The sequence below is a fragment of the Adelges cooleyi genome, unplaced genomic scaffold (genome assembly GCF_023614345.1).
Source record: "Adelges cooleyi isolate 19-005CV unplaced genomic scaffold, UGA_ACOO_1.1 ACOO_flye_CR_arks_rails_tigmint_CR_PRNA_108, whole genome shotgun sequence".
In the NCBI taxonomy this organism is placed as follows: Eukaryota; Metazoa; Arthropoda; class Insecta; order Hemiptera; family Adelgidae; genus Adelges; species Adelges cooleyi.
In genome coordinates this window covers 3,875,634-3,891,263 of record NW_026095761.1, presented here as the reverse complement: position 1 = coordinate 3,891,263, position 15,630 = coordinate 3,875,634, and the positions used below count along the sequence as shown (strand labels likewise).

General features: G+C 32.0%; 2 protein-coding genes across 4 annotated transcripts in view; one reads left to right on the top strand and one right to left on the bottom strand.

Annotated features, from left to right (window-relative positions):
- The first annotated feature begins 810 nt into the window (after window positions 1–810).
- On the top strand, window positions 811–2,344 carry LOC126840603 (uncharacterized). Its single transcript, XM_050576465.1, has 3 exons — window positions 811–950; window positions 1,289–1,445; window positions 2,172–2,344. Exons 1-3 carry the CDS (start codon window positions 870–872, stop codon window positions 2,342–2,344), a joined length of 411 nt encoding a protein of 136 aa, XP_050432422.1. The 5' UTR covers window positions 811–869.
- Window positions 2,345–6,351: 4,007 nt separating this feature from the next.
- Window positions 6,352–15,630, bottom strand: part of LOC126838221 (neuronal PAS domain-containing protein 2-like) — a 73,032-nt gene continuing 63,753 nt past the window's right edge. Inside the window, exons 5-16 of one of the 3 annotated variants that reach the window (XR_007685678.1) lie at window positions 9,721–9,832; window positions 9,452–9,649; window positions 9,204–9,357; window positions 8,991–9,097; window positions 8,652–8,908; window positions 7,947–8,592; window positions 7,769–7,815; window positions 7,498–7,594; window positions 7,385–7,428; window positions 7,131–7,313; window positions 6,875–7,055; window positions 6,352–6,774 (exon numbers count right to left, since the gene is read on the bottom strand). Coding sequence is in view for 1 of the 3 variants with exons in the window: in XM_050572481.1 (XP_050428438.1) it covers window positions 6,954–7,055; window positions 7,131–7,313; window positions 7,385–7,428; window positions 7,498–7,594; window positions 7,769–7,815; window positions 7,947–8,592; window positions 8,652–8,908; window positions 8,991–9,097; window positions 9,204–9,357; window positions 9,452–9,649; window positions 9,721–9,832 (1,947 nt within the window). In the remaining 2 variants the exon portion in view is untranslated. Of the gene's footprint in view, window positions 7,056–7,130; window positions 7,314–7,384; window positions 7,429–7,497; window positions 7,595–7,768; window positions 7,816–7,946; window positions 8,593–8,651; window positions 8,909–8,990; window positions 9,098–9,203; window positions 9,358–9,451; window positions 9,650–9,720; window positions 9,833–15,630 lie in introns of all 3 variants that reach the window. The other 2 variants (XR_007685680.1, XM_050572481.1) reach the window with 2 other exon arrangements.

Genomic DNA, 15,630 nt, shown 5'->3' with positions numbered 1-15,630 from the left:
TGCGGCTAGTAGGACATTGTTCGACATTTCGGCTGATTTAAGTTGTGTTAATCTTATTTGTTCATAGTCAAAACTTTGTAACATCTTCAATTTCAAAGCACAGATTACTTTATATATGGGCCATTTCATAAAAAGTAGTAAGTGTTAAAATTTTACAAAAAAATTGTTTAATTATCTTCTTTATTATCACTTCAAATGCCAAAATCCAAAAAAGGTTGTCGTAGAATCGTTTAGTTTGTCATTTATCTTTAGGTTAGCCTAAATCTAGGTCTAATCAGTTAATAAACCGTTATGCTTAAGGGGATTGACAACGGGCGGCTTTTAAAGATTTTTATATAGGCAATATTTATGAAAAATATTGTAAATTTCGACCATATCAATTTATTATCAGTTTAATTCGTATAAGCATCAGCGTATTAGTTTTAACATGTACATTATTTTCTGTATGTCAGTAATTTTGGTGGTACAAAAACCATTTTAGACCTAACCTACTCCTGCTTAAAATAATCGGATTTTAATTCTTTTCAAATATTTGAGTTCATCAGCCTTTTTTAGAGAATAATATGATCATAAAACACATCGTAGTAAAAATAATACCGTCTCGACTAGATTTTTATATAGAAGCACTTGTTGATTATTATCTTGTTTACATAAGTGTTTTCATCGCAAAATATAATTTTGTAAGCAATGCAATAAAATATCACAACAGTATAATGTTTATGACCAAGTATAATATGTAAAATTATTTTAGATTTTATTGGCAAATTATTATATTATAAAACTATATATAGGCTACTATAGAGTGTAAGAACTATAGACAAAAAATATTATTTAACTATAATACTTTGTGTCTAAATTTATACGTTATTATGTTTTTGAAATTAATTACTTTATTAACATACACGTCGATTGTTAACTGTACACAACTTCGATTAATACCGGAAGATAAAGTAATTTAAAGTTTTTTCGATATGTTTTTTAGATTTAATACAGAAATCATTATGCCGGCTCACAAAAACCTGGTCAAGTTTGAGTTGTGACTTACTTAATTATGATAGTCTAAATTGAGCTTTTGCTTTTTTATTTGCAACCGCCCTTCAATTCCAAAATGGTAGTAACTTTGTGTCGACTAAGTCGATTACATGCATTACACGCAACTAGAGGGGGGGGGGCTAGGGAAGTTCAAATCCTTCTAAACTAAATTCATGTGTATTTATATTTATTTGTTTATCCCGTAAGAAAATTGAATTTTACTAATCAATGTTTTATGTGAAAACATTTTTTTCAGGCTATACTAAATGCTTTTATTGGAGCTATGGATATGTTTGATCAGGATTACGGTCTCGAGATGGAACAATTTTTAATGCTTGTTGGTGACGATAATCAAACTAAACAAATTATTGCTCATTACTTTGAAATCAATCCACATGCACGTAAACAAACAGGTTAAGTTTACATCTAAATCTCTAAATTTCAATAGAAGACCGTAATAAGGTTAGTTTTGTTAGTGGTCTATTAAACATTATTTGTGCAGAAACCAAAAAAAGATTTAATATTTTCTTTTAGAACATTAGGTTTTCATCAGTTTAACTGAAATACAAAACTATTCATAAGTGGTACAATTATTGTTGCTGTTGCGTTAATGCCGTTTTAAATATGAATTTGTAATTCCCTTTTTATCAAACCGGAGAATCATAAATTAATTTTTTTTAATTAATTTGTTTAATTAAATAACAATAGTAATAGTTATATTATTTTCGGTAATTTTTTTAGCGGATGATTAGGTCAACAAGTTTCACTCTCGAGAACTTTAAAAATATTTTCTGACGGTTAAGATGGTTTCATTTAACTCATATTCTGTTCACTCTAGTGCGTTTGATTGTGATGAAATCACTGTCAGATTTAACTGCAATAATTCAAACTCTATTGGTTTAAACTATGCTTGGATTTGTGATTGTTTTATACTCTGATGGGGTTTTATACTATTATTATTATTAAACGTTTATTTAAAGACATAACAACAGTAGAGCAACAATTTGTTAACAAAAGTAATCCAGATCTGGAAGGAGTAGTTAACTACTGATAATGTGCTTAGTCTAAGTAGAATGGGTAAATTTGTTCAAATCATACATGTATTTTTTTATAACAAATACATTTTATTTGTTTTTTAGATAATTTAGGAGAAGAATTGTTCTTTGATCTAGTGTATGCACTTAGTAACAAGCGTCCGGTTCCTGTAAAGGAATTGACTGGCGGTATAATGAAAATAATTAAAAAACATAATGATACTGTACGGGGAACAGCTGAAAAAGAAGATAAGGCTGAATCAAGTCATAAAAATTAATAATAATTATTATCATTGTTGTAATGTAACACATTGGTTTATTGAATATATTCATTATACAAATGTAGTAAAAGTAACATGTCATCGTGTGCATTATTTTTTACTAGAGATAGTTTTTCCCCACCTTAAACACCGAAGTGGTAACATTATCAAAACCGTAACAATCTTATCCTGCATAATAATAATTAATTACAACTAATCTAATGCGTAGGGCGCTTTAATCGCTCGCGATGAACGCCTCAACTCCTGTAAAGATTCTTCTGCTTCGTCTGTTAATCACACAAATACCGTTCCTAAATTTTAAATTAAAATAACTTAAAACGGTAATCATTCAAAACTGGTTGTCCAGTCGTCAAATTGTTCATAAAGAACAATAATTGAACTACAACTATTCGCATCGCTAGGAGGCTTTCGTCACTGCATTCGCCCGATCAAATGACCGAAGGTTATTTAAAAACAGTGTAATTTTTGTTATTTAAACAAACCGTGAGAAGTCTGTTGACATCATAATGAATACAGCAAGGTTTTCTGGTTTTTGACAAACTCGTAACCGTAAAAAAGTCTCAAAGAACAATTAAAATTAATAATGAAAAAAAATATGTACGATTATATTGCATTTAATACGGTATACACTCGAGTAGCCGAATTGCCTATGCGAGACGCCGGCAATGCGAGATGGTATTTTCAATAATTCAAACGGTCTATTTTGGCGGGAAATCGAATAAGACTTACCGGTTACCGAGTATATGTACCTAAATGGTTACAGCTCTGGTCACTGTTTAAATTAGTGTGGTAACAGTGTTCAGCTGTTATAATAATTCCTGTAGTCCCGTGACCTCTCCGCCACCACTATGCCCCAACCCCACTGTACTGGCTTATGTTTTTATTGTTATTATTATATGTTTAAAAAACAACGTTTAATTAAAACTTGATTTAATTTTTCAAAAGTGATTATTAGTCAAAACGTTTTAACATGGCTATAGTACAGTTGTTAAATGATTAAATGGATCATTCTGTAATCTGTATATTGTAATAATTTCTAAGTGAGGTACTACAGTATTAACATGTATAGTTCAAAATTCAAATTTAAAACACGAGTCTTATGAAAAATTTCGTTTTTTTTTTTTACTAAAGATACATTTTCTTAAGTGAAATACAGACATGTTGCCACTTGCCCCACCCCCCCCAATTATGATGAAAAACTACCGTACAGTACTGTTGTAATAATTTTTGCGCACCGTTCTTGTCTACGATCATACACTTGTGGCTTTTCCCGTACACATGTTTGTTGGCTTTTTAATACATATATATATATATAAATTATAATAGATACATTGGATTGTTTTTTTTACCCTCCCAATCGATTGTGTTCTATTCAAATAACAAATCCTCAACATTTCAGAACCCCAGCACGACTTCTCAAAGTACTTCCTCTTTAGTTTTTGCATCCGAATAATATATTTAAAATTTCAATAATTCCACCATCATGAAAACCCAATTAAAATCGTTTACAATTTAATAAAATATTATTAAACGTGAAATATGACATTGGAAAATCCTTTTTACGATTGTTTTTATTTGGGATAACATTTCGATTTGTCAAGTTATCATCAAGTTACGACGTTTGTCAATTTCAATGGGCTGTAACGTGATAAAAAAATGATTCATAAGCTACCCATTCATTAGAGCGATTCAAAAATACACTAACTTATTATTTCTTGACAATATGGTAGACTATTTGGTTAAACGAAAACTTTTTGGATTTATTTATAGATTTTCAAAACCATTTTTAAGGGTGGTTCGTTTTCGATTTCATTTTAAAAGTTTAACTTATAACTTTCCTATTTTTTGTTTAATAAAGAAATTCTTGAAAAAAAAATCTTTTCTAAAAAAAATAGTCAGCATAAAATAAATAAATACATTTTGATTTTTGATACTAGCTTGATAAAAAAATAAGAATATTGCTATGCTATGGACACAAAAATAGATGAAAATGTTTGACATGTTAAAAAAAAAAAACCCACAAAACTACCCTAAAAATGGTTTTCATGAATAAAAAAAATCCTAGCATATTATTATTCATTTAATTACGCACAAAAGCACTACAATAACATAGTCAGATAATTTGCTTTGATGGTAAAAAAAAAAAAAAAAATAGACAAAAACCGCAAACAAAAAATAAAACATTGTAAACAATTAAAAAATAAATGTCTAATTATGAAACTTTTTAACTTCCACACAACTTCATACCTACCAATAAGTTTTATTTCCAGACCAAAAATGAACACCTATCAGAAAACCAATGTAACTTTTTGCCGTGTAAAATCCTACGTGACACTCCGCTAAAAAATTATTCGACTTGTTGCGAAATGACACAAAATAACGTTCTCCTCTCCAAGGAGAAAGGACAAATGAATCATGAATTTATATCTTCGACCATCATAATATACTTTTTTAAATTATTACTTTTTTTTTTATAGTTTTAGTAATTAGTCAGCCCAATATAATTGATGGATGTGTTTTTAATAATACAACCACTTTTACCTTACACAATATACTAAATTAACGGTAACAAAATTAAACAAATTTATATGGAATGAATAAATGTTGTTTCTTTACTATGTCTAGTAGTAGTAGAGTACCTTACCAAATTTGATTATTTATATACATTATTTTTACATGTTGATGAAATAAAAAAACCAAAGTAACAGATTTATATATATATATATCTTTGGTCCCGAGTAGAAAGGGCTAAGTCAATTTTACCAATTCAACCAAAATATCAAGCTTTAAATCTACGGGAAAAACATTTTTTTGTGAAAAATTGACTTAAGCCCTTTCTACCCGGGACCAAAGATATATATATAAAAAAAAAAATGAATACTCATTTCAAGAGAAAAAAATGTATTTGATATCAAAACGATACCAAACAAAAGTTTACACGCTAAAAAGCATATTATTAATAAAAAAAAAAAACTGCAATAATAATTTTAGCGGTTACATTTTTTTTTTTTTTTGACACGTTTTATGCAAAAATCGTAACCTTAAATGTTTTGCTTTTCAGTCTTTACATAAAAAAAAATGATTTTGATAATAAACAAAACATACGTTATATAAATATCAATAATAATAATAATAATAATAATAGTACCTAATAATTAAAATAAAATATAAATATTCATTTATAAAGAAAATATTATATTTATATAGGTAAATACCATCATCATAACGCCATCGTAAGATGCACTTTACCGTTTTATCAATATCTTTGTATTTTTATTATTGAAGAGTATTCTCGTGAGTATTTGTTTTAAAAATTTTAAATGTAACAAAACAGAATAAAAAAAAAAAAAAAAAATGGGCACTAAAAGAAAACTTGTTTTATATATATATATATATATATATATGTGTGTATTACGTATAATAAATCTATCGCTGAATACGAATAAATGGGCAGACGTGGTAACGTTGAAAACAAAAAAGATACGCAAGAATAATAGTAATGTGTTATAAATGAAGAAAAATCGGCAAAACTGTTATAGTAAATAACATAAATTTGATTGTGAAAATGGCACGGATCAAAAATAAAAATGTTTACGGTAAATTATTATTTAATTATCATTGCAAAAATGAAAAAAAAAAATACTCATTTTTTAATCTTGTGATTTGTTGGATAATATAAAAATATACTTGTAATTAATCTGCTTTTTTTTTTTTTTTTTTTGACATTCTCTTTAATACTAATAAGAATATTAAAAGTGTTATATATATATATATATATATAAATGAAGAAAAAAAAATATGAACACAAGTCAGTCACTATTGATTTTTTTTGTTTTTTTTTTTGAGCATAATATATATTTTACTGTAAAAAAAAAAAAAAAACTATGCAAAAACAAATTTATATAAATATATATATATATATATATGTATAAATATATGTATATTTAAATAAATAAATAATAAAAAACAAAACAAAAGAAAAAGAATAGAAGTTGTCAAAAAAAAAAAAAAAATCTACTTGGGGATCTCATACAAATACTAGGTAACGATAGTAGTAGTAGTAGTAGTAGTAATAATAATAATAATAATAATAATAATAAAAATATAATAATAAAATAATAATATAATAATAATAATAATAATAATAATAATAATAATATTAATGATATAATAACAGTAACTCAGGGGGGTGGGGGGCAAATAAAAGAAGCAAAACGTTATAAAAATTAAAAATAGTTTTATACAAAAAAATTAACAAACAGCTAATTTACAAGGGAAAGGGTTTTTTTTTATACATATAACTCTATCTTTTTTTTTTTTACAAACTTAACTCTAATTACTATTAATAATATCTTAACGAATATGATAAATTTCCCCGATTTGTCACGCTTGTCCGGGAGAATATACCGCGGCAATATAATTTTTAACTGTAACGATAATATTAACAATAATAATAAAAAATACAACAAATTTTGAAATTTAATTTGTTTGTTTACAGTTAATTGAAGTACTAGTAATCTCACTCACTTAAATATTTTTTTTTAATTTAATTTTTTGTCAAACGGAAAGATAAATAGTCATAATATTAACAACAAACGTCGGCCGATTAGACGCCAATGTTCGGTTGAAATCCAACGGGACTGTTAAGTATATTTTGTCGTCCTTCTTTCAGCGACCGCAACATTTGTTTCTGTTTTTCGTGCTCGGTCTATGTAAATAACAAAAAATCATTATAATATACATTTTATAGTCGTTTTTTTTGGTAGCTTCGATATAAACTCACTTTCAGTGTGGAAAAATTGGTTGTCAAAAAGTGAGCGTCCGCCCTGGAAGGCAACGACTCCAAATCAGATTGTATATTGTGAATTTGGACACCTTGTCGTTCGATGTTTATATTTAAATTGCGCTGTTCTTTTTCGAGCATGTCGTTTTCAATGTCTCCTTCTTGTTTTAATACTTGCATGAGCTAATTGAATGTAAACAACAACAACGTTTAGTCAATCGTTATTTTTCTTAAAAACAAAACGAAATACTCACGGGTATATGGTTAATGTCCGAGAGGGTTTCGTCGTTGTAAAGACCTAAATAAATTAAAATAAAAACGATAAAATTTAATAAAAATAATTATTCTATATTTTTTTTTTCCATACCGTTTGGGTCGTACTGAAGAGACGCGCTGAATTTCTCGGATTGCAAGTATAGACTATTGACTGGTTTGCCATTGTTGTCAGTTAGTATTTGTTGGAACTGAAAAAAAAACATTAAAAAGCTTTAAGCATTTGAAATCTAAACCCACACACACACACACTCACACATGAGTCAATGTAATCAATTTTTCGTTTAGTTTTAAATTTAAGTTTTTTTTTAACATCTAATGATAAAACCTCAAAGTAATTTTGATGAAAAAAAAAAAATCCTTACCGATATATGTGAGAGACCAGGCATAATATTGTCATCGGTTAAAGGATCTAAGGAAAAAACAACAAGAACAACATTTAAATTCAACTCGGTAACGATCATAGTAAATTAAAAAGGACGTTTGTCAAAAGGACGGTTTTTTTTTTGGCACTAATTGTACGACAATATTAAGTAATGTTACCTAGATCTATGTCGTGTTCGTCAACGCTGTGAGTGTCGAACTGGGACGGCGTATCATCAAAAGTGGAAAGACCGTCTAAAGACACAAAGTCGTTTGGGTTTAGTTGGTAATCGGACTGACAACTGCTGTCTTGTAGGCTGCAGGCGGGTGACTCAACGGGCGAGTCCGGCACGATTTTTGCCTTTTTCGTAGCCGTCTCGGGTAACTCCATGTCGTTTTGCCGCTTGGAATGAACCAGTATTTCACCCCGCCGTTCGTAGTACTCTCGATCTTTTTCAGCGCTGGCCTCGTCGGCTTGCGGACTGTATACAACCACCGGCTGCCGGGCCATCGGTGGCGCCACTCTGAGCACAGACGGCCTGTCTTGTGTCGGCGGCTTGACGGCAATAGGTTGTGGCGATAACGAGGACCGCTTGTCGATCTTGGGCATGTTGGGCGACTTGGACACGGGAGGCAAAGACTTAGACAGCATCGCCACCTTTATGAACTGACTGTCCGGCAGCGGTCCCATGTTCTGCGCGGTTTCCTTGACGTTGTCAATAGCCGGAGCAGGAATATTGGCGATCATTTGTTCCACAACAATGTCCAACGTTTTGGGATCTTCGGTGGAGGCGTGCTCCAGCGACGTCGTAGAATCGGCTTCCATCTAAAACATACAAAACCAATGAATTTGTTGTACAACTTTGAGTGGCGTTACACACTTACGGATTGATCGCCGGAGATCGCAGCGATACCGGGTTCGGTCCGATTGCGTATGAGCGGGGTGAATTTTTCTCTCATTTTGATTATTTCTTTCTTGCCCTCCTCGGGACTGACGAGCGTGTTGACGCAAATAAAAGATTCAATCGAATCCTCGTTCGAGTTCAACTCCAGGTAACCGTAAGTCTTCATGTAGACGAATTCGCCATTTTTCGACATCAGACGATAGCAGCTACTGCCGTAACTCTCGCCTTTGAAATACACTGTGAAACAAAAAAAAAGTTAGCATAAAAACAGCACTATAATACGGATTTTGTTAACGGTCAAAATAAAACAAGAGCTTACTTTGTCTGAGAGCGATCATCACCCAGCGTACGTCGTCTTTGTGCATAAAGGTGAACGCTAATTTTCCGGACACTTCACTAGGCATGAAACCGGATACGACCGATATCCTATGAAAGCCGAATATACGAGTTGTTATTATAACACAGCAAATTCAAATAAAACACACATCTTATATTATATTAAAAGTGTTACAATCAGACAGAGAGAGCTTACCTGTGGTCGACATAAATGATACGGCCATCGATATGGTGTCTGGTGATGTACTCTTCCCGGGTGGCTTCCAACATGGACACTTCGGTAACCCGACGTTCGTTGTACAGTCTCACCACGGCGTTCAGTACGATGTCGTTGCCGCTTAGCACGGCATCTGTGCGACAAAAAAGACAAACAGGTTATTTATCGGTGTTCTTTTCAAAATTAGTTTTAACATTTTTTTTTATTTTCAAATGTCTTTTCATTACCTTTGGTAGCTTTCGCTTTATTGGGTATCATCAGCGTGCCCACCACGTGCACCAACTCGTATTCGGGTTGTTCGCCGCGAGAAACGGCCCGTTTGAGCAAACGCATGTAGAAAGAACGACGCTGTATGTTGAACCGTCGGTTGCGCTTTCCTTCTGGCATGGAGACAACGCCGTCGACTTGGTCCTGGGTGGCGGCGACTGAACGTCAAACAGCAAAGAAAACCAATTAATTAGTAAATTTTAATAAAAAATCAAAAATGAACGTTTACCCATATTGTTGGACGGCTGTTGGTCGTCCATCGTGTACTTGAGGTTATTGCGGAGTTCGTCGTGGTCTTCCGGACAAGTGATATTTAACAGCGAATGGCCCATTAAATCTCTCTGCAAACACACAAAACGCAACACCGGTTAGTATACCCATTTAAACGATAATCGTACACAGTAATTTGTTGTCTTAGAATTTCTTCTATCCAAAAAAAAAAATTATTACTAATAAAGATGTATACAAAAGACGACGGACGGATATACCCGAAGGAGGGGTGGTGTATGTGGAAGGGTGGTCGAGGGGTTGGGGAAAAAAATGCTCGATATACACCACACGACGGCGACGGACGGACCCACGTGGAAAATCTTAACGAACCGAGATTTGTTTGGTACAAATGCCCCCCTTCGAGTCTGAAATCTCATTCATCGACCATATTTTTTTTTTGACCGTCTCTCTTTCTTTCTCTCCGAGACTCAATTACAGCCCGTCCGTGGCCGTCGGGTCAAGCAAGATAAAAATATACACACCGGAGAGACACACCGTTCGTTGTACACACAATAATAATATTAACCATATTCATCCGGCCAGCCCGTCGTCGTCGCATGAAACCACCAAAAATAAAATCAAAAACGTTCCAAAAAAAAAAAAAAATACTGAACAATGTGGTCATCATATCTAATGGGAAAATGTTCAAACGAAAAATCGGCGAGATGGTCACCGCTAAAGCTAACAATGATGTTTTTAGACTTTATAATCGAGTGAATATTAACGATTAGAATATACACGATTAGCCTAAAAAAACATTATCGATTTAACGCAACGCTCATTTTATCATATTTTGTTGTTGGGTTAACCCGTTTTAGCCGTCGGTTGAATTTATACCGAAAAGTGTATTTTTTTTTATGCTGTGAAATATAAATTGGCAATTATTATAATAATCGAGAAAAAAATTGTTTTCGTTCCTTTTCCAAATTTAAAAAAGATACATTTATTTCTAAAACGACCGATGCATGCGCGTTTCACTGCGCTCATCAAGTTTAATAATAGGGTTTCTTGATAAACGCCGGATTCACGATTACCGTGTCGTGATATTTTAACCAAATTAATTTAGACAGTATATTAAAAGCGTTAAAAATCGAAAATTATTAGGCGAGGCCCAAATTCTATAAATATAATAACTATATTATTATTTTTATTACCAGATACTACGAAAAATTAATTAACCACAATAATTGTAATCTGGTCTAGCGTCTGGAGATTTGCGTCAATGGCAATTGTCTTATTAATTGCCAACACCCCACCACTCGGCGGTTTTGGCCGATTTAAAAATGTCCAACAACAATGTACTTTCGCAAGTCCGTGTAATTTAAGAAGCTAAACTACCGATTGTTTTACACGCACAATAACCATTGGAAACACGACTTAATGGCTTTACACGAGCAATTGTTTTGAATATATTTCGGAAAAAAGTCTAATGTGTTTGTGTGTGTTAAGTGAAAAACAACATTAGCGTTGGTTGTAAGGTTAGTGAAAAAAAAAACGCATTTACTGGAAATGATACAGGTTTTATAAAGCCACGGTAAAATCCATGTATCCGGGAAAACACTGAAGGAACCCTAAGAGAGGTTTTCGATAAGGGTTAAAATAATCCAATAAAGGGATTTCGTCCCCCCCCCCCCATTAAATGATGTACTTTAAACAACACTTTTAATGCGAAAGTTGTTTTATTTTTTAGGTGGAACGTTTTTTTATACGTCGAATGTTGTTTGTGGGGGGGCAAGTTTTAATCTGGTCACACGCTCGGCGACCTAAGGCCTGAGCATGCAACACACGCAATTAATATTATGTTAATTCATAAATTCGTAATCATATTTACTAATTATACACATTTGTGATAAAAAAAAAAAAAAAATTAAAAAATAGCCAGCACCACGGCGGGGTCGTGGAGGTCAAGGGTCATTGGGAATTATTACAACTGAAAGTACTTAATTGGCAATAAATAAAAAACGTGTCGTTAGTGCTTTTTGGGGTTTCTTCGCCTAGCGTGACTACAGATATTTGGAGTTTTTTTTTTTTTGAATATAATTTTGCATTTTCTACCGAAAGTTTAAAACGGGACTTATCATGGTGGCATCGCATCCGTCCGGTTATTCGAAAACGATAACGTAACGACAATAGAATAGTTTTGTAATACAAATATACATAAGTCGTTTAGTGACTCATTAAGCGATACGAGTAATCGTTTATAGATTGGGTTGTACCAATAAAGACATAATATTATTATATTATACACAGGTGACGCACTGGCCCATTGCGCAAGGTTCATCGGCCGACGGAGTTTGCACATCAAAACTAATCGTCCACCAACAATAATGATAATTATAAAAAAAATCGTTGTACTTGAAACAACGACGACACATTTTTCCTGGTTCTTTTTTCACCCAAAACAAGTCCACGGCAATTAACAACATTTTAGCATCATATTATTATCATGACCACACATGAGACACGACGGTGTTGTAGTGGTTTGCAAATATCGAACGTGGAAGACGACGACACAAGAAATGTATTAACCGAAAACGCATAAAGAACGTCGTTAAAAAAAAATCTGGTCGAAGCAAAAACGCATAAATCCGCAGCACAACACACAGAAGGAATAAAAAAAAAAAAAGACTGCGATCAGTCGGATAAGAGAACCGACCGAGGAATTAAAAAGAAGAATTTAGTTGTTGACCTTCGGTTTTTTTTTTTGCAAATCCCAAAACCGTTTTGTGGTTTCCTCGGAAAAAAAAAATTTAGTTAAGAATCTGCGTGTGCCTATAACAACAATTGAAGAGCTCTTCTCCTTTCGTCGCTTTAAGTACACCGGTATTCGAAAATTTGAATACTACACAGTACACGGAGAGACGCTCCCTGTGTTATCTGCGCTATATATTTTATTAGGCGAATACACAACAACGTTGCATATTTCTGTATTAAAGATTAAAACGCTCTCGTTTTTTCTTAAAATAATGGCAACTTTTTGGTTTATTATGTTGTTTCACAATATTATAAAGTTATTAAGTATTTCATGGAGTATATCACCAATGGGCGATTTTACTCCACACAAGTTAAGTTAATCATAGCTATTCTTGTCTTGTCAGCTCTAATACGTATTGCAATAAAAATTAGATTGTATCAGTAAGAAAAAAAAAATGTTTACTTTTTGTTTTGTAATTTCCAAAGCTCTATCGACTTTTACATCATACACATTTACTTAGATTGTTAAAATAAAATATAATTTGCTTTGGACTGGTCGATAACCAGTTCTGGAAAATTACAGCAAATGATTGTTAATTTAACAAAGTTAATCAAATAATATTATACACGGTACCTAAGTATAATACGGTCTAATATTGTATAACAACATAAACCTCAGCGTCACCGAAAATAAAAACTCAAAAAATCCCAATTGATTTCGAAGAAAACGAGCGTCTTACCCTTAAGCAATCATCCTGTATACATATTATGTTTGTTTGTTTGTCTTATTTTTATTTTTTTTTTAATAAAATTCTCATATTTCTAAAGAACCAAGACGAGCAGTAGTACGAGTAAGAGCAGACACACTAAGGTCGATATGGGTCGAAGAGGCGCGTTTGAAAACTTATTCTTCTCCTCTCCCGGCATCTCCCCTCCCCTATTCGATTCCCGATAACTATAACATTAATAGCACCTAATATTGTTGTTGTGCTGATATTATATTCACACAAACGCACACCGTCTATTATACACATTACCGCTCATCCGACAAAGGTGCATGCGCAATTATTTCAAAATATCATCTTTGTCCTGTCCAGAGAGAGAGAGAGAGAGAGAGAGGTAATCCAATATAATACACACAGAAGTGGCTGATATACATGTACACAGGGTGATTCACTAACTATGAACCAGTCAATATCTTGAGAGAAATAATAATTTTTTTTTAAATAATTCTTTTTCGTGACTTTCAGTGGTAAAAACATGTTTAAGCAGACTGAAAATAAATCGCTAATTTTGGTTTTAGAGTAAAAGCACCCATTATAAAATTAAAAGACAACAATATTCCAGAGGCAAGAAAAAATCATTTTTTGAAAAGTTACAATCATTTAAAAATGTTTAAATAGTCGTTATTTCTAAACTATGTATTGAGCGTTATACTTAGAATAATGAAAAAAATGCACCGTCTTGCCCTACGGAATATTGTTCTCTTTTAATTTTATAATGGGTGCTTTTACTCTAAAACCAAAATTAAGCGAGTTATTTTCAGTCTGCTTAAACATGTAGTGATGAAAAATCATTTTTAAATCGCTTTCAAGGATGCTGTGGTAGTCTAAAAAATAAATTGAATACCAAAATAGAGTCCTAGTTATTGAACTAATAATTACACATTACAGTTTAACCTTTAAATTAAGATTTTGTAAAAAATTGCCTATACTTTACTCCTTAAAAATGGGCGGTGCGACGCCCTCTTAAAGGTTGGCCCAAATTTGATGTATTTTTCAATTGTATAACACCACACCATCCCTTTTGCGTTAAAACCCCATACGTTGATTAAGATGGTTTAAATATTAACGTACATATTATTATCTCAACTTATTAAATCAAGAATGATTTGCAGGTAATATTAACCGGTTTTGAATAATTACTTTCAAAGTTATTGGGGTATAAAATTTATGACGGGAGGTAGTGTAGAGTAATGCGTGCGGATTAAAATAATACTACACTCCGCCCCCCTTCGTCCCATCTTATATTTTAAACTATAATAACATTAAAGGTAAACATCCGAAATTGGTTATCGATCAGCATATTATAAAGCAAATTAAACTCGATTATTAAATTCTCCCATTTTTTCCCCCGTCTTCATTATGCATTCGGCCGCAACACAACCGGTAACCACACTGGCTGTATAATAATAATAATAAGTAATAAATATATAGCTGTAACATGTTAATAACACGACATGTATATTATTGTCATTGGCCGAGAACCCAAGCGCATTATGCACATTGTCCAAGGTCGCCGTCGACAGTGTCCTCCCTGGACGGTCACTATACAGAGTGATCAATTTTTCAACGGAAGACGACACACATTTAAGATAATTCCGACACTTCCTCCGCATATATTATTTTACAACATTCTACTTGAATACTTTGCTGCGTTAGAGTGAGACGCGTAGGACAAAAATAATACATCACTCCACCAACTTTATCTATCCGTCCTACATAAACTCTTCAAAAGTAATTACCCAAAACTGTTTTTCGACTCCCCAGTCAAAACGATCGGCTAATTATTGTTAATTTAAAAAGTTAATCAAATATATACGTTTCCGTTTAAATTTCAAAAATTGATAACGCTCTGGAAAATACTAACATTTGGCAATTTTATAAATATATTGTGCGATTAAAAAAAAAAAAAAACTAACTATAAGTTGACTTTTATACATATTATATTCATTAGCTCAATATGCAGCTCATCGGGGGTAAAAAAAAGTCGATGATTTTTCCATCACGGAATTTGGAGGGGGAAAATGACTATATTGGACCATATTTTGGAACCGAGATAATATTTGGCTTATTTCGCATAATTCAGAATATATTGCATGTAAAAATCATACTTTTTGTTGTTTCCATTAAGTATGTATTGATTTTAAGAAAGGCGATTTTAAAAATTACTACATAATGTAACTTAATTACCAAAGAAATAATAATAATTAATATATTTTTTAATTTAAAAATAATGTTGATATTAGATTTTTTTTTTCTAAATTTATAAACAGAGTGGATTTTTAGGTTTTTACATATTCTACCTGAAATAGTAAAATTTAAAAAAACAAAATCTACCTTTTATCACGAATCGATCGTCCAAAGCAGATAGAACATATTCACCCTGTATTTCT